The sequence below is a fragment of the Bos indicus x Bos taurus genome, chromosome 1 (assembly GCF_003369695.1).
Source record: "Bos indicus x Bos taurus breed Angus x Brahman F1 hybrid chromosome 1, Bos_hybrid_MaternalHap_v2.0, whole genome shotgun sequence".
Taxonomy (NCBI): domain Eukaryota; kingdom Metazoa; phylum Chordata; class Mammalia; order Artiodactyla; family Bovidae; genus Bos; species Bos indicus x Bos taurus.
In genome coordinates, this window is record NC_040076.1 from 22,422,829 (window position 1) to 22,442,998 (window position 20,170).

Below are 20,170 nucleotides of genomic sequence, written 5' to 3' on the forward strand. Positions count from 1 at the left end.
TTGAGCACTGAGTTGCCTTTACTTGGGGTTAATGTTAATGTTGAAGGTCACGTTTCACACTCTGCTTGTCTTTCAGCCTTCGGGCCCCTGGCACCCAAACAACTGTCTTCCATCATCACCACATGATAGTGTAATTATTTAACACTGAGGCAATCCTAACAGATTATTTTAAGTGAGTTAAACTTGTTTCACACTCTTCAAAAGACCTCAGCACCTGAATTAGTGAGAACAATTAGATCCTGGAATGCCTTTGGATAAAGGCTGACAAGCTTATTGAGATTGGGCATATTATAGAATATTCATGCAAGCACGTGCTGAAACATAATTCTGAACTTTAAAAGCATATCACCAATGAAGGCTCTATGTGCAATATTTAGATGATGTGAGAACTCATTGGCACAGTGTGTGTAATTCTTATTTGCCAGTGTATTTCAAAATGCTGCGGATGTCTGACTCACATATGCAAATTTTTTCTTTGAAATAGACTGTGAAACTTTTCCGCTGATGCCTTACCCAAATATTAAGTCATCTTGGAGATAAGATTTTACTTGAAGATCCCAGAAGTTGGAGAATGCTTAAAAAATGAAAATAAGGGTTCAGTTCTTTTGGTTTTGTTCAAAAGGTTGATTTACATTCCAAAAGACAGACTCCCTAATTGTTCTTCATGTTGATAAATTTAGGATGGTCATTGTTTTAAGAAACCAATTCAGTGCTATCTATCAAGCTAAGTTTATATACTTTTCATCCAGCTTAGTAGCAAGTTTCTTTGAAAACAAAAAACAGGATTAAAACGTTGTAATTGAATGATATAATAGAGAGTACAGCAGGATGGAAAATTGGAAAAAAAATTTTTTTTTGCAAATTCTGGTTCCCATGACAATTTCCTAATTGAGAAGGGCTCTATGATTTTCAAGAATACTACAAGCTTCATATGAAGACACATTCTATAATGATTAGAATTGTTATACAAAACAAGACAAGAAATGAGGCTAACAAAAAAGAATCTATTCTTAAGTTCTTATATATCGTTCATTGCATTGTGTAAGAGCACACACAAACACAAAACACACAAATGTGTTCAAACACCCCAATGCCATTTTTTGTTGTTGTTCAGTCACTAAGTCATGTCTGACTCTTTTGAGATGTCATGGACTGTAGCCCACCAGGCTCCTCTGTCCATGATTTCCCAGGCAAGAATACTGAAATGGGTTGCCATTTCCTTCTCCAGGGGATCTTTCTGACCCAGGGATCCAACCTGCATCTTTTGGCAGGTGAATTCTTGATCACTGAGCCACCAGAGAAGCCCAAGTGCCACTTATTCATCTCTATTTTTGTGTACACCAAGTAGACTATATGAAAGAGGGTAATCTGTACTACGTAATCAGAGAGTCTTTAAAAGATAACACAATACACATTTATATTGAAACATTTGTTGTACTAAAATAAATTTAGAAACCAAAACTTTATTTTCTCCTTAAATTTGTCCATACCTCTAAACAAACATGACCTAAGCGATGTTAATGATATCTTTAAAAATTGGTTCCTTAGAAAGTTATGCAACCATTAATTTTTAAGACTATCTATTAAAGAACAGTTTTGGGTTCACAGCAAATTGAGAGGAAGATACAATTTTCCCGTGTGCCCCTCTTATCCCCACACCTTATTAACTCTTTGTAAATTATTTTTTGGCTTTTATATAGGTACCTTTGGTTCTTTTATTAACCCAACATTTTATTTGGAAAATTTGAAGCATATGTAAACACAGTTTAGTATAATCTACCCCATGTATGCATCACCTAATTAATCATTAAATAACAAGAGGTCACATGTCTTCTTTATGCCCACATACTTCCTGCCCCTCACTAGATTATTTTGAATTACAAAAAAAAAATTTCCTTAATAACATCATATAGTTACTTATTTAAAAATTTCCTCAGTTGTCTCCTGGATGTTTTTGCTAAAATACTTTACTTGATCTAAACACAATCCATGGATTATATCGTAGTTGATACAATGCTTAAACATTCTTAATTTATACTTTCCTTCTCCTCCTTTCTTTCTTTCTATTGATTGGTTGAAGAAACTGGGTTATCTGTCCGGTAGATTTTCTCATTGCCTAAACTTTTCTGATTGACATCATATTGTTGGTGTCCTTTGGTATGCTCCTCTATCTTATTTGTTGTGACCTGCTAGTTAGATCCAGAAGCTTGGTGTGATTGCACTTTTTTTTTTTAAGAATATTTCATTAATGATATTAGATGCTTCCATGATGAAGCACATATTCTGGTTCATTCCTTTTGTGATTTTAGTGGCCACTGACGATCGTTGCCTAGACCCATTATTGCACTGCCATCTATAGTGTCACTTCACTCCATTTTAGACCCAGTCACTTGTCTTATTCATTTTTAAAAATTTCCTATGTATTTAGTTTCTGTCTCCTCCTACAGTGATACTATTGCATGGATAGATAAATAGGTTGTCTGATGTGTATGCTCAGTCATGTCCAACTCTTTGCGACCCCACTGACTGTAGCTTGCCAGGCTCCTCTGTCCATGGAATTTTCCAGGCAAGAATACTGGAGTGGATGGCTATTTCCTACTTCAGGGGATCTTTCCAACCCAGGGATGGAACCCTTGTCTCTTGTGTCTCCTGCATTGACAGGTGGATTCTTTACCACGTTCCACCTGGGAAGTCCCATTATTGCATTAGGGACTTACAAAATGGTATGTAATTTCATCACTTAATTGATTAGCTAGATTATACACACACATATACATGGAGAGAAAAAATTTCCCTAATTAAGTATCTTGTTACTCTAAAATATGTTTCATACAAGAAGGACAGATTAAATATTTGTCTTTCCTTTTATTTGTCAGTTTTAATAATCTGGATGCAACATTTCAAAAGTAACAGCTGGTGTTTTTCTTTTGAGTTAGTATCATTATGAACTCATGAATTTAGACATATATATTTCAAGGTACCTCAGTTATTATTCTTACTGATACTCCACTTGTCCCATATTTGGATACAATTTATCATAGGGACAATATTTTTAATATGGCCATTGTGTTGTTTTGGCATGGCCCCAGAGTCTTTGAAAGCCTCCCTGCTTTATGGTATGACAAGATTAAAATTTTGAGAATATAGACTAAGAAGTCTGATTTCAAATATCATTAACACCATTATTTTCATTATCCCTTAACATATCCACTTATATATACTTATATCATTAATAATGGTGTGAATACTGAAAACAGGTTAAAATTAAAAACTTTTTTCCTTCCAGCTTTATTGAGATATAATTGGCATATAGCACTGTGTAACTTTAAAGTGCACAGCATAATGATCTGACTTACATACATCATGAGATGATTATCACAATAAGTTTAGTGAGACTCATCATATCATACAGATATGACACAAAAATTTAAAAACTATTTTCCTTGTGATGAGAACTCTTAATTTTTGTATATAACACACCACAGTGTTAGTTATTTTTATCATGTTGTACATTACATCCCTAGGACTTATTTATCTTATAACTGGAAGTTTGTGCCTTTTGACTACCTTCATGCAGTTCCCCGTCTCCCCGCCTCCTACCCCTAGTAACCACAGTCTGATCTCTTTTTCTGAGTTAGTTTCTGAAGTATAATTGACCTACGTGCTTGTGCGTGCTCAGTCAAGTCCCACCTTTGCGACTCCATGGACTGTTGCTTATCAGGCTCCTCTGTCCATGGCCTTTTTCAGGTAAGAATCCTGGAGTGTGTAGCCATTCCTCCTCAAGGGGATCTTACTGATTCAGGGATCGAATCCACATCTCTTGCATTTCCTGCATCGGCAGGCAGATTTTTTTCACCCCTGAGCCACTGGGGAAGCTAATTGGCCTACACCTTTATGTTAATCCCTGGTGTACAACATGATTTAATATTTCTTTCTTTTTTTTTTAATTTTATTTTTAAACTTTACATAATTGTATTAGTTTTGCCAAATATCAAAATGAATCCACCATAGGTATACATGTGTTCCCCATCCTGAACCCTCCTCCCTCCTCCCTCCCCATACCATCCCTCTGGGTCGTCCCAGTGCACTAACCCCAAGCAACTGGATTTAATATTTCTATATATTTCAACATTATCAACACACTGTCTAGTTAGCATTTGTTACCATATGAAGACACTACGCTATTATTGAATGATTGCCTCTATTTCACAATTTCACTCATTTCTTTTTTAACTGGAAATCTGTACCGCTTGATCTCCCTCATCTACTTCTCTCATCATTCCACTCCCACCCATCTGGAAATCACCTGTTTGTTCTTTGTATGTATGGTTATTTCTGTTTTGTTGTGTTTGTTCATTTGTTTTGGATTTTTAGATTCCACATGTAAGTGAAATCATACAGTATTTGTCTTTCTCTGTCTGACTTACTTCAATTTAAAAAATACCCATTAGGTCCATCCACATTGTTGCAGATGGCAAGATTTCCTTCTTTTTTATTTCAGTGTGTGTGTGTGTGTGTGTGTGTGTGTGTGTGTGTATTTGTATACCACCTCTTCTTTACCCATTAATATATGAATATATACTTAGGTTACTTCCACATCTTGGTTATTATAAATAATGCTGCAATGAACAAAGGGACACATGTATCTTTTCAAATTAATGTTTATGTTTACTTTAGATTAATGCCCAGGAGTGAAATTGCTGGATGGTATAATAGTTTTATTTTTAAATTTTTTGAGGAACGTCCTTACTGTTTTCCAATGTGGCTGCACCGGTTTACAACCCCACCAAAAGTGCACAGTGGTTCCCTGTTCTCCCCATCTTTGCTCAAACTTGTTATTTGCTGTCTTCTAACAATAGTCATGTGACATTATCAAATGTCAAATGGTTTTGATTTGCATTTCCCTGATGATTAGTGATATTGAGAAGCTTTTCATGTGCTGCTGTTGGCCATCTGTATGTCTTCTTTGGAAAAATATCTACTCGGGTACTCTTTCCATTTTTTTAATTGGGTTTCTAGGAGGGGAGTTGATGCTGACTTTTATGACTCCTTTGTATATTTCTGATATTAATCACTTTTTGGATACGTCATTTGCAAATATCTTCTCCTGTTCAGTATACAGCCTTTTTGTATTGTCGATGATTTCCTTTGCTATGAAAAAGCTTTTTAGATTTATGTAGTCCCATTTATTTTTGTTTTGTTTCCCTTGTAGGAGGAGACATATCCAAAAAAATATGTTGCTAAGATCAATGTCAAAGAATATACTGCCTATGAGTTCATCTAGTAGTTTTAAGGTTTCAGGTCTTACATCTAAGTCTATGATCTGTTTTGAGTTTAGTTTCTTATGCATTGTGACAAAATAATCCAAATTCATTCTTCCGCATATAGCTTTCCAGTTTACCAATGCCATTTGTTGAAGTAGCTGTCTGTTCTTCATTGTATATGCTTGCTCCTTTCGTTGTAGAATTGACCATTTAGTGTGGTGTACTTTGGGCTCTCTATTCTGTTACATGAATCTATGTGCTTGTTTTTGTGTCTATACCATACTATTTTGACTACTGTAGCTGTGTAGTATAGTTTCAAATCAGCCAGTGTGATTACTCCAATTTTGTTCTTCTTTCTCAAGATTGCTGTCACTATTTAAGGTCTTTTGTGTTTCTATGCAATTTTTAGAATTATTTGTGAACTCATGCAGGTCTGTAAAAAATGCCTTTAATATTTTGATAGGGATTGCACTGAATTCACAGACTGCCTTGGGTAATATGGTAATTTTTGCAATATTAATTCTTCCAATAGATGAGCATGGTATATCTATTTGTAAGAGTCCTTTTCAGTTTCTTTCATGAGTGTCTAACAGTCTTCTGAGTACATGTCTTTTACCTCCATAGTCAGATTGATTTCTAGGTACTTTTCTTGGATGCAGTTGTAAATGGGATTGGAAAACTGGTTAAAATTTGTCATTTTTGTTGTTGTTCTTTAAACCATCAAATTACTGTTTTTTATTAGTTGCTTAAAATATTTCCTCTCTCTAAGCCATGAATTCAAAATAAAATTAGATTAATTATTTTTATTTGGAATTTTTAGGGATTGCCTTTATTTTTATTTAAATTTGTTTATAAATAGTTTTAAAGTCAAATCTGTGAAATAAGGCATATTTAGAAAATTGTTTTTTCTCTTTTCTTTTTCTTTGCTTATTTTACCCAATTTCTCTAAGAAAGAAAATACATATTTGCCTGTATTGAAACATACAGATGTAGTTCCACTCTTAGATAAAAAGCAGTTTATTATGTACATTTTTCTATGTTTGACTTTTATCATACACACTATATCCTGGGATCATTTCACATCAGATAAGAGATATATTTCTGGTTTTTGCAGATGTACACATTTCTATTATTTGAATTTACCATATACTATTCAATCAGTCCTCTCCTGGTGAACATTGAGGTTTATAGCTTTTCTATAAAAAATTTCCATTGAATGTGTATGTGCAAATCAATTTATATTCAAGTGTATCTGTTATAGTTGTCTAGAAATGAAAATTTGGGTCAAAGGTCAATTGCATGTAATTTTGTTAGTTTTTCCAAATTATCTTACACAGGTGTGTCATTTTACAAACACATCTAACTGGATAAGGAAATACTATACAGATTTATAGTTGAAGACTAAATATAATCTAATGCCAACAGAAGCAAATAATTATCTAAAATACGAATTGCTTTTTTAAGTTACTCTTTTGTTGATATCTATTTGTTTATATAATAGCTCTGTCTTGATGGGAGCTTTGTTACAAAATAATATTTGCCAAGTCTAATCCTCTATAATTATACACTGCAAAATTATCAGTATTGAAATATATTCTCATTGGTAAAGGACTATCATCTATGAAACCAGCTTACCTCCACATGATTCACCTTTTCATTAGAAAGTTAACAAGAGTAGAAATTACACATTTGTTCATTATCCATACCTCATAGTAGACATTAGTCTTTTTTCATCATAAGCCATAGCCTATACATTATGAAACCATCTCAGAAAGTCACTTTCTGACAAGAGAATAATGAAATTGTAAAAACATTATTTTAAATACTTAGATTTGCTTCTTAAGGGTTTCTTAGCATGGATTGATATTTTACTCCTCTGGCTTGAATCTGTTGAGTGATTTGTAATGAGATGACTGACAAAACCCAAAGTAATAGTTCTGAAAACCACTACTTCTCAATCTGCTTCTATTGATATAATGAGGGGAGAATTAATTTTAAAAGGTGGTGACTATTGATTACTTAATGGCAGAAGATACTGTGGAGAAGTGCTGAGGTGAGCCTATTCTGTGCCCCTCTGGGCAACCTGACCCATTATCCAGAGGTGGATAACACAATGTAACCTTAATTAATATTTAATAGGCAGGGGATAGACTGGTTATAGGCTACAAAAGTGCCCTAAGCACAGGCTCCAATAGGCCATAAGAATGCTTCAAGTATATAAAAAAGTAACAGCTTTCCCTGTGTTCAGATTGTTTATAAGCAGAACAAGAACACACTCAATTCCCTTTCGCGATTTCCGGGCAATGATGGCCTGGCAGAAGTGCCTACTAGGCAAGTTGAAGTGATTAATGCTCTCAGAAATCATTCTAGGTCCGTAAGCCCTGCATGAGAAGATTGTATTTTCCAGAGTAGTTTTCAATTGCAGTCCTTCTTTTTCTCTCCTCTTGCCACAAGCTGAAGGGCTTCTTCAGCAAGGGTAGCAAGTCAGAAAAAGGTGTTAATTGTGTCTAACACAGCCCTCATCCTTGGGGTGGTGTTCTGTGTCACAGTGTCTATCAAGCTCACCCCTTGTCACATGCCAGGATCTTTTTATATAAACTCATTTAAAAGAGAAACAAGGAGTTTTAAAGATAGCTAGTAGGAAGATCTGAGAATAAGAGTGCTTGCAAGGACTAAGTACCTTTGACGCCGTCTTGAACTAAAACGGTGTGCGACTTTTAAAGGACATACAAAGTTTTACAGATTACTGACTCCCATTTTTAACTTTTCTAATTATCAGGTTATTTTTCAGTACCACCAGCCTATTTTGAAAATATTATAAGCTTGAAATGAAATGAAGTTCTTAAGATAGAACATATATAAAGTCTGTAATGTCCGATATCCACCATCTCAAACAATATATAAAATTAAATAGTGAGAAAATATCAATTTTTGATTCCATGACTAAAGATTTTTGAAAAATGTCTTTAGAAGAATCATTTAGTTTGTAGTAATCAGGAATTGCTTATAATTACCTGCCTAGAATGAGTTACATAAGAATAAAAATTTAGCCTTATAGGCAAAAAGTATCCAAGAGAACAAGGTTTCTATTAACATATTGAGCTTTCTCTCAAAACCAGTGAATGAAATTGATCTAGAGGTCTCATTGTAATTTCAAGTTAAATGTGTAAAAATTCAGTTTTACCCCCAACCTAAGAGTGTGCATACCTAAATGCTGTTTTCAATTTATTAATAGGTCTGTGTATATGCTGCCTTCTCTTTCTGATATCTAGTAGAGAGTTTCAAATTATCAAGGGTCAGCATTGGGAAATGCATTTGCATTAGTTTTTTGACAAATATGATCTTTATGAGGCACAATGGTTAATCTACTCAAATGCTTGCTTTTGGTTTTTTGTTTTGTTGTTTTCTATTAGTTGCCTGGTTGTCTAGCAACACATGTCATTCTTAAAAGCAAAATTAACACTATAAGTCCAAATAATTTAATAGATTTTCTACAAGGCGCTTAACACTATATCATAAACATACAAGACATTTTATGAACTGTAAATATTAGAATGTTAATAACACACCATCAGCACCTTTAGATATTCCAGAAAGAAGAGTCTTTTTAATCCTGTATTCACAAGAGACTTGGGCTTATTAAGCCATAATCTAATATATTTAGCAGTTTTATCAATGAAAGTCACAAATCCTGTTTCTTTTGCTTTTTCTTTCCTATTTTACAGCGCAGCAGCAGTTTTGGGAACTTTGATCGTTTTTGGAATAATTCCACAGCAAAACCAGATGATTCGACTGGGGTTAGTATTCCATTCCATTTTTATGAGTGTTATACAAAGCATTATGAAAAATTATTAAGCCAATATAACTTTTGCAAATTACAGTAAGCAAAATATATATATTTAAAATCCATAGCCTTGCATACATTTTTGTGACAAATGAACAATTATTTAGTACCTAGCACCATGCTGGGCATTAAGAGTAAAAAGCTATCTAAGAAACATTAGAGATGTTTGGGAAGGCAGAACATCAATTTAAGAAGAGAATTATAATTTAAAGTAACACATATGAAATGACATACATGTTAAATTTTAAGTAAGTTATAATTGTTTAAATTTAGGAAGTGATTAAATGGCTTCATTGGAAACTAGTTAAGGAGAGCATAGGCTGCTCTGCTCATTTACACTTTCACACCTTTGTACACATTGAAATGGTGGTGACCATTTAACCATGAAATCAGCGGTGACCATTCCATGAGTGTGTTTGTGCTAAGTCCCTTCTTCAGTCGTGTCTGACTCTTTGCAACCCTATGGACTGTAGCCCACCAGGCTCCTCTGTCCATAAGATTCACCAGGCAAGAATATTGGAGTGGGTTGTCATTTCCTCTTCCAGCGGATCTTCCTGACCCAGGGATCTAACCCATGTCTCTTACATCTCCTGCATTGAGGTAGATTCTTTACCACTAGTGCCACTCGGGAAGCTCCATATACATTTACAAACCATGAACACCTTAAAGTGTAGCTTAAGAAAAGCTTCCTATAAGCTTATTGACATCATCATCATCACTACATTTAATTGAGCACTTACCAGGAAGTAAGCACAACATTAAGCACTTTACCTAACTGTAAGTAGGAAATATTATTATTTTTATTTTATCATTGAAGAAATATGTTTGAACAAAATTACTTCTAAATCATACATGTCATAAATGACAAAGGCAGAAAGCGAGATCTTGTCCAAAGTTTGCTATTCTGTTATACTATCTCATAAGTCATGGGCCAACTGTAAAAACTGATTAAAGAAGGAATAACAACTAATAAAATAGTAGAGAGGAGGTATATATACTGAGAAAAGTGAAAGTATATATTTATCATTGAACCTGATTTATGTATTCATGTGGTAGATTTGTTTTAGATCAATAGGCTTTAGATATTATTCACATCTTATTCATTCTAGATATTGCATTATTATTTTTTACAAAGAATTTTCTTTATCATGTCTAATTTCTCAGAATATCTTTCAGATTCCTATATTGTATCTATCTATATTATCTTTAAATATGTTTATTTCAGCAACGGATATTCTAGACAAAAGTAGAAAGAAAATGACATCTATTACTTCTTTATAAATACCTCTGTTAATACATATATATGTACATGTGTGCATACTATATCCCTTTATATGTATATATACATTACATATATCTTATTTTATTCACCTATACATTTATATATATAAACTTATGAATAAACCTTTATAGCTACATGGATATAAATATATAAAATTGTATGTAACTTTATGGTCTATCAACACTTACATAATTGTAAATAATACAATGCAAATAATGAGAAACCCTATACAATTTTTACAAATAGTGAGAAGCCTTATACAACACAAATAGTGAGAACCCAAACGTATTTCTTTTACAAATGGTATACAGTGAGAAGACCGATATAATTTTTTTAGCATGAGGGATTTCCTGTTGATCTTTTTTTAAATCTTTATTTTAAATTGAAGTGTAGTTGATTAACACTGTTGTGTCAGTTTCAGATGCAGGGCAAAGTGACTCAGTTATACATATATTAGTATCTTTTTTTTTCAAATTATTTTCCTATTTAGATTGTTATAGAGGAGAATTCCCTGTGCTATATGGTAGGTCCTTGTTGGTTACCTATTTTAAATAACAGTGTGTACATGTCAGCCCCAAACTCCCATATTGTATAATCCTATACTTTCTATAATCCTATGTAGGTATATTTACTGTTATTAAGTTTTTCTTCTAGAGTTGACCTATAAAAGTTGCTCAGGCTCATTCAAACTTGTTGATTAGTAATGGTGGCCTAGCAATTTGTGAGAGAATTTAATGAACTTGATAAAGCAGTTTGTACATTTTTTAGCAAACCGTCATTCACTCATTCAATAAATGTGTATTGAGCATCTACTTGAGTATCTCCCTTAGGCGCTCAGAAAGTACTGTTACAATACAGGTGAAAATCCTTACTTCATGAAGCCTAGAGTCTAGGGGGAGACAGACTTTAAAACAACAACAAAAAAAAAAACCCATAAGTAAGTATATAAATAAACTGAGATTCAGGCTATGAAAGAGAAAAGCACAGAAAAATATTGAAATTAAATATATGTCAACAGAGTCTCCTCAAAGCTTCTGTAAATAATTATGGAAAAGCCTGAAATTAAAAATATTTATGGCCCTTTTTTGAAACTTAGGCAATGGTAAGTTAACACAGATAGTAATAAACTAATATATTTTCTTATTTTAGTTTATAGCTTTACGATGAAGATAGAAAAAGTTTAAGTAAAGAGAAAATAAAAGGCCTAACACTAAAATTTTTAAGTAGTTCCAAGTTGTATTTTATTCAGTGCTTCAGTTGTATTTTATTCAGGCAAAGATTCAGGCAAAGAATCTTTGCCTTTATAACCCTGAATGTAGACATTAATAAAGTGCAATGAGGACTTAAATTGGCTGTCCATTCATATTTATCATAGGCAATTCGGGGTAAGATGTGAAGTAAAACATAATATTTATTAACAATGATGTTAACTATGTGGTTACACCTTCATATTAAAATATTAAAGTTCACTAAACAGACGTTTCCCATGATTTTTTATATTCAGGGAATGACTGGCCACCCACCTATTGGAGATGGTGGACAGTACTAGACTAGATGACCTTCAAGGGTCCTTTCTTGCAAATCTGGGATATTATGTATATGTCACCCAAAAATGTCCTCCAAGGGGAAAAAAATGCCAAAGTTCTACGTAAGAAGTTCTATTTATTAAAAACTATTGAGGGTCAGTTATGTTCTTGGAAATATTTAGATGCTCAGGATGAATAAAGCAGATAAAGTCTCAAGTCTCATGGAGCATATATCATAGTGGGAGATGCAGGCAGTAAAATATAAAGAACAAACAAATATATTATTGGATACTGTTAAGTGCTTAGAAGAAGAATAAATCATAGTAAACATACAGGGAGTGTGGACATGTGTGGGCTATTGCAAATGGGGTGATCAGTCAGAAAATTTCTCTTCCATTACTTGGCATGTGGGTGGAAACCTGGATGAATGAAGGAAGACATCTGTAGATATCTGGTGGAAGCCAATGGCTGAAACCAGTACAAACATTGGTGGGAATATGAAAGAGAAATGGCAGAGGGACTAGTGTGGCAGTACTCAGTTACAGTTGTTTCAAATGTTAGCATGTATCAAAGTCACTTGTAGAGTTTGTTAAAACACAAATTGGCCCCAAGTGATTCTGTTGCTACTGGTCTTAGAACCACATTTTGAGAATCATTCCTATAGTGAACAAGAAAAATTTGAGAAGTAGCAAGGGGTGAGATGGTTTGAATTCTTTATCTCATATACACTGTATACAATGTAATATATATATTATATTATGGGCTTCCTTGGTGGCTCAGTGGCAAAGTATCTGCCCACCAATACAGAAGATGTGGATTCAATCCCTGGGTAGGAAGATCCCCTGGAGAAGGAAATGGCAAACCACTTCAGTATTCTTGCCTGGGAAATCCCAGGCACAGAGGAGACTGGGGGACCACAGTCTATGGAGTACAAAAGAATCAGACACAATCTAGTGACTAAATAACAACAATATTATATTGCAATATGTATTATAATAATTGCATTATATCACATTATATTATGTTGTTATAGAGCCTTGTGAGCTGTAAACATTGTTTTATTCTGAGTTAGATGAGAAATCACTGGTTTAACAAAATTCTTAATAGGCAAAAATCAGAAGCAGTCTAAATAGAGATTTGATTAGTATGTGGAATACATAAAGATCTCTGTTCTAATGGCGGGAACAAGTTCATAATTAATGTTACTTGAGAATGTTGGAAATGTGCACGTATTCATAACCTGTAAGATGGAAAAACTGCAGTTTCTCTGTGGATTTAATTAACTCCAAAATTTAAAAAATAACCATTACCATTTCAATTTATAAGAAGCAAGAAGGTATGTTAGTACCTGTTCAGCATGGATAGATGCTGCAGCCTTTCTAAGGCCTCCAAAAAATATCTCTCATCTAAGTAGATATTCACTCATCATGCTTGGCATTTTTTTTTCTATTTTGTCCATCTCATAAACAGGAAGGACTAAAGTAATTCTACTATACAGCTATTAAAATGTAGCTAAAATTATCTTTAATAATATCAGATGTGAAGCTCATGTCTTTCGATAACAAGTTTTACTTTCTGAGTCTGTAATACAGGTAACCAGAGCTAGACAATTTTAAAAATATGCATTATTTTCATTTTGTTTGAAATTTTGAACACTGCTACACAGAATGTACAGGAAGCCCACAAATTTGGAATCTTCTAATGATGTTTTCAGATCAATGCTTTTCATTGCTTCATTATTTTGTCTTTTGTAAACAATTATAACTAGGTATGCGAAGGGGAACCCATAAATGAAAGTGGAGAACAAAACAAAACTTCACATAATGGAGCAAGTTTAGGTAAAAAAATGAGAGCTATTTCCTGGACAATGAAGAAAAAAGCGGGCAAAAAGTACATCAAAGCCCTTTCTGAAGAAAAGGTAAGCGTCCTCGGTTAATCATTTGTATTTTTCTATTAATGTATTTCTTAAAATACGGAACAGGTTTTTCTAGATATAGAAGTACTTGGTAGCTTATGAAGGACTTCAATATACTTTTTTCCTTGATAATTTTGCCCAGAAGTTGGGTGGAAGACAGTATTATTGTTCACATTTTAATAGAGGAAACAAGAGGCTCAGAAAAATCCCGCATGTTGTATGTGAGGAACATAGATCATTTATGTTGGAACAAACAGTAATACTTCATTTCTTTTCGTTAGCAAATGATACTCTGTTTTATAGATAGGCTTCATTTTGTTGATCGTTTCATCAGTTGGTGAACATGTGGGTCGCTTTCACTTGGGGGCTATATTAAATATTGCTGCCATGAATGTCTTTGTTCAAGATTGTATGTGGAAAAATTCTTCATTTCTCTTGGTTACATGGTAACTCTGTCTGATACTTTGAGAAGCTGGCAAAGTATCTCCTAAAGAAATTACATCATTTTACAGTCCCACTACCAGTGTGCAAGAGTTCCAATTTCTCCACATGCTTGTCAACACTTGTTACTGTCTGTCTTTTTTATGTTAGTCTTTCATAATGGGTAGGAAGAGAACTATTGTACTTTGATGTGCATTTCCCTGGTGGCTTATGATGTTGAGAAACTTTTCATGTGTTATTGGCCATTTGCATATCTTCTTTTGAAAAATGTTTATTCAAATATTTTACCTGTTTTTTTAATTAGGTTGTCTTTTTATTGTTGACGTTTATGATTTTTAAAACAATATATTATGATACAAATCCTTTATGAGATATGTGATTTGCAATATGATATACTTTCTCCCATTTGTGGATCGTATTTTCACTTTCCTGATGGTATCGTTTACAGCACATATGATTATAATTTTGAGTAGACCGATTTATTTTTTCTATCATCAGTTGTGCTTTTAGTGTTATATCTAAGAAACCATTGCTTGATCTAAGGTTACAAAGATTTACTCCTGTGTTTTCCTCTAAGAGTTTTATACTTGTAGGTATTAAAATTTGGTGTATCGCCCATTAATTTTTCTACATGGTGTGTGGTAGGAGTCCAACTTCATTCATTTGAATGTGGATATTCAGTTATCCCAACGCTTTTTATTGAAAAGGCAATTATTTCCCCACTGTATTGCCTTGGCATCTTTGTTGAAAAATGAACTGATCATAAATATATGGATTTATTTATGGGCTCAGTTCTATTCTGTTGATCTATATGTCTTAGAGCTGGTCTGTTTTTAACCCACTTCAACAGGATTTCTCTCCCCAGTACTCCATTCAAACAATAGAATAGTCACGGTCAGTATTAACCTCTGTGTTGCCAAATCAAATGGTCACCTTTCTTTCTTCTTACATACTTCTCAGCTGTGTCTGATGCAAGTGATGACTTCATTACATATGAAACATTCTCTTTTACGATTTCTTTGGGCATTCTTGTTTTCCTTCTTTCTCGTAGTTTCCTGTCTTGGCTATGCTTTCTTTCCTGTCCTTCTAAATATTGAGTCTTCCTGAGGCTTGTTCCCAGATGCTTTACTCAGTTTAGTCTTTCTAAGTGATCTCATTTTGTCTCATGACTTTGTTTTTCACAATTACATCTCTAGCTATGATCTCTTTGCTTATCTGTTATACAACCAGTTGCTTATTTGATATTATCACTTAGATGCATAATAGATATCTAGAACTTGATATCCCTAAAATGGAATTACTGACTCTCTATGCTGTACAAAGAGTTTGTTTCTTGTCCAGTCTTCCAAGTAAAAGCAAAACTGTACTAATGGTAGATGTTGGAAAGAAAGGAAGGGGAAGAGAGAGAAAGAAGGAGAAGGAAAGGAAAAAAGAAGAAAGCCTATCAGTTCAGTTCAGTTCAGTTCAGCCGCTCAGTCGTGTCCGACTCTTTGCGACCCCATGAATCGCAGCACGCCAGGCCTCCCTGTCCATCACCAACTCCCGGAGATCACCCAAAATTCATTCTTTCTCCCACTCTTCATAGCAATTAATCAGCATATCCTTCTAGTTTTAACCCCAAAGCATATCTAAAAACTCTTAATATCTCCATGTAAGTTATTTCTGCTTTAGATTAAGTAAACGACCTCTCTTGCCTAGATTACCTAATTGGTTTCCTTTCTTTCACTCTTTCCTCCATAAAAGCCACTCTCCACATGAAAGCCAGAAAGATATTTGAGAAGTCAAGTTCTGAAATTAAAATTTTACAGTACCAGTTAAAATTTTACAGTACCAGTTAAAATTTTACAGTACCAAAATGCATTCCCTTACTATGATGTGTTCATTACAGTCCTCTGAGAAGTAGACCCCAAGAAAGGAATAGACACACCAAAGACTTACTGGAGAAAATGCCTGTGAAGGATAAAGAAGAGAAAGAAAAAATGAGCTAGAAAATCCTTTAGAATAAAATGCAAGTCTGATAACTATAAAAGGAGACAAAGAAAGAAGAAGGATCATTCAAATCTCACACTTCAGCACTGTTTTAAGAAAGATTTGGCCAGATTGATAGGAAGTCCTCGAACCCAAGGTTTTCATTAAAGAAGCCCCACATCCCACCAGCATGGACTCAAATGGTAGCCCCACTATTTAAGTCATTGGTACATGGCTTCCTTGCGAACACAGTGGTGAATACAGAGGGCCAGTAGTTAGAGATGTCAGTAAAGAAGGGTCCCACAGCAAGAGATTTGCATGGTCACTTCAAGTGGCTTCAGAAGTTCCTTCTGATCTGGCTCCAGTCTACTTCTCTGAGCTCATACCCTAATACTCTCCTTGCTCTCACTCAGCTCCAGCTATACTGGCCTTGTTGTTTTCCTCTGCATGTGTGCATGTCCAGTTGCTTCAGTCATGTCTGACTCCGCAACCCCGTGGACTGTAGCCTACCTGGCTCCATTGTCCATGGGATTTTCCAGGCAAGAATACTGGAATGGGTTGCCATTTCCTCCTCCAGCGGATCTTCCTGACCAGGAGATGAAACTGTCTGCCTGCACCTCCTGCTTTGCATGTGGATTCTTTACCTGCTAGCCCCCTGGAAAACCCTTTCCTCTGCATAACTCAAGTTAATTCTTTGTTTAGCTATTTTGTTCCTGCTATTTCTTTTGAGTGGGATACTATCTCCAAATCTTCATATAAGTCACATCGTCTTATCATTCAGATCAATAATGCTGACTCTGTTACCATTTGGAGGAGGTCTTTGGTGGTCCCTCTAAATCAGTCAACCTTCCTCCAAACCTAATCTGAATAGCTAAACCTTTCACTTCATCCCGTTTTATTTCCTTCATAGCACTTATTCTCTGAAATTGTCTTGTTCATTTTGTTTACACAAACCTCCCCAAAGAGTACACATGCACACACATGCATGCACACACGTGCGTGTGTGCACACACACACACACACACACACAGCTTAAGAATGTACCTAAAATGTACCTTATTAAAGGTAGGACCCTGAATTTTGTTTACCATGGTATCCTCAGTTCCCCCAAACAATGCCAGTTGCTTAGAAGATGTTCTACAGGCTTGTACTGAATGATTGAACAAATGAATAAAGGAATGGATAAAAGCAGAGAATCAAACTAAGCATATATCATATGTTTATTCTGAAGTTTTATCAATATTTAGAAATGCTAAAAAATGAGGAATATTGAATTATATTTTAATGAGTATTAAGAAATTCATAGGTTTTGTTGAAACTATCTAAATATGGAAAACATTTGAGGTGTTTTCAAGCAGATGTAATTTCTTTTGAGATTGTCTGTCTTTCCTAATTTTATGCAAGATTTGCTTTTCACTTGACTAGGTGGCAAGCACCGTATGAGATTTGTAAAGCTTCTTAGATAAGCTTTGCTTTAGAATTGCAAAGTGTGCATGTTTTATTCATATCTAGTGATCTGGTAGGGTGCAAATAAGTGACATGAAGCAACTATGCAGAGTTTAAACTTGTAATATCAGATCTCAAAGGATTAGTAATGGTGGTAAACAGATGATAAGAAGAACAGGAAGAAACAAAAGCACTTTAACAGATAAAGCATAAATGTTAATAAACCTAACATTTCTGATTAAATAGTCTTGGTATGATATTCATTCTAATTACAAAAATAAACTGGATAATTTCAGTTAAATTCCAAAATGTGGACTGTTTCAGCTAAAGAATTTTTCCAAGAATACCAAAAAACGTTTTGCTAGAAATTGAGCTAAGGATTAATGACACTCATATTTGATGCTGATGTATTCCTAAGTATTTTGTTGCTAAAGTATTGTCTTGTTTGCTAAATCAATGCACACAGTGAAAGTCTCCAAGGAAATCAGTTCTTTGCACTTAACTTCTGATATGATTTTCTGAAGGATGAGGAAGATGGAGAGGATACCCTCCCATACCGGAACAGTGACCCCACGCTTGGAACCCACATTGAGAAGATCTCCCTCAAAACCAGTGACTCCTTGGACAGTCTCTACAGTGGGCAGAGCTCATCAAGTAAGGCTATAGAAAAGTGACAAGATGGGAGATCTGGGTTGAGTAACTAAAAACAACGAATTGATTTCTCTCAGGCTTGTGAAAATAGCAACAAGCTTCCAGCTATTTGATTAGCATGTTGAATCTATGGAATTGCTATTATTTAAAATAATACATAGTATATTAGGATTATGGAATACTTTGAAAATTTTAGCACTGTGGTCAGCAGGGCTCTTGGGATAGGCCTTAAAAAGATCACATTGGGTGATTAAATCTGAATCCTACAATATAGTATGCTGGAGAGAACTAGCATTATTTTGAATCCAGATTTTTTAAAGTAATTGAAATATTCAGAAAACTAAAATCCTGTTCTCTGCCTTTTTTCCTTCCCTTTCTCCATACCCCACTTACTCCTTCCTTTCCTCTTCTCTTCCTTTCTTTCTCCCTTCTATCTTACTACCTCTCCCTTCTTCCCTGTCTTTCTTTCTTTTTCTTTCATTTTTTTCCCCCATATTTTATTTATTTCTTCCCTATCCTTCCCCTCTCACTATTTCCTTCCTTTCCTTTTTTTTGTCTGGAATATTCTGAAAAGAACAGGACATTTGCATCAATTCTAGGTATCCATCCAGCATTAGGGAGTAAAAAGTGAGGTGGTATATAAATACTAAATAGTAGGAATATCACCAATTAGGTAGGGCTTCCCAGGTGGTGCTAGTGGTAAAGAACCCACCTGCCAATGCAGGAGACATAAGAGACGCAGGTTTGATCTCTGGTTGGGAAGATCCCCCTGGAGGAGGAAATGGCAACCCATTCCAGTATTCTTGCCTGGAGAATCCCATGGACAGAGGGCCCTGGGGGGCTATCATTCATAGGGTTCCTAAGAGTCATACACAAACGAGAGACTGAGCACATATCAATTAGGTGACAAAAAAGAATCAGCATGCGTTCAATAAGAATTTTCTAAAAAAATATCATTTTAACAAAGAAGTCACTCAGGCTTCAGTCATATGTCCTGCTACAATATTTTAATGAAACTATTGATACTACAGGATGCCTTGTAAATTTTTTATATGTATACTGTTTCATGTCTTTTGAATCTTTTCAGGGCTTTTAAATGGTTTTTTGCAAAGTTTATTTTCCATTCCATTCTAAATCAGCTGCTTCTGTTATTTGAAGATGGATCACAAAGACCAGATGTTGAAAATATCCTGAATTTTATTCCTGCTTGCCTATTGGCTGTAGAATAGCTATTTTGTGAAGTAAAAGCTAATACAGAAACATTTGAAGGGTATATTTTGCATGTGTGAAATTCAGATATCATTAGTATTCATTTCTGCTGGAAGTTTTAAAATTCAAAATTGTGGGTGCCAAATGTGGGTAGAATTTTATTAACTTTAATATACCATGAAAAGCCAGGGCCTGAAGTAGTCATGGAAGAGAGAATAAGGGAAATGGGAGTCCACTTAGCCATTATCAAACACAGCTTAATATCTGTGACTAGATGCAACTCACTTTTTTTTTTACACCAGTCCATATAAAAAATGAGGGCTTCCCTGGTGGCTCGGACAGTAAAGAATCTGCCTGCAATGCAGAGACCTGGGTTTGATCCCTGGGTTGGAAAGATCCCCTGGAGGAGGGAATGGCAACCCACTCCAGTATTCTTGTCTGGAGAATTCCATGGGCAGAGGAGCCTGGCAGGCTATAGTCCATGGGGTTACCAAGAGTCAGACACGACTGAGCAACTTTCATTATATAAAAAATGAAGCATCCTTAGGGATCTTTATCTTATTTCTACACTTATTTGAATGAATGGTAGAGATACTGGGCCTGCTCCCTCATGAAACAGAGCAC

The 20,170-nt window shown here is 34.7% G+C and overlaps 1 protein-coding gene across 2 annotated transcripts in view; it reads left to right on the forward strand.

Moving 5' to 3' along the window:
• The window catches only part of SAMSN1 (SAM domain, SH3 domain and nuclear localization signals 1), a 112,648-nt gene that overhangs the window by 71,351 nt on the left and 21,127 nt on the right, over positions 1-20,170 (forward strand). For both annotated transcript variants that reach the window (XM_027548097.1, XM_027548192.1), the window contains 3 exons: positions 8,990-9,061; positions 13,685-13,834; positions 18,211-18,340. In XM_027548097.1, coding sequence (XP_027403898.1) covers positions 8,990-9,061; positions 13,685-13,834; positions 18,211-18,340 — 352 coding nt within the window. The remainder of the gene's footprint in view (positions 1-8,989; positions 9,062-13,684; positions 13,835-18,210; positions 18,341-20,170) is intronic.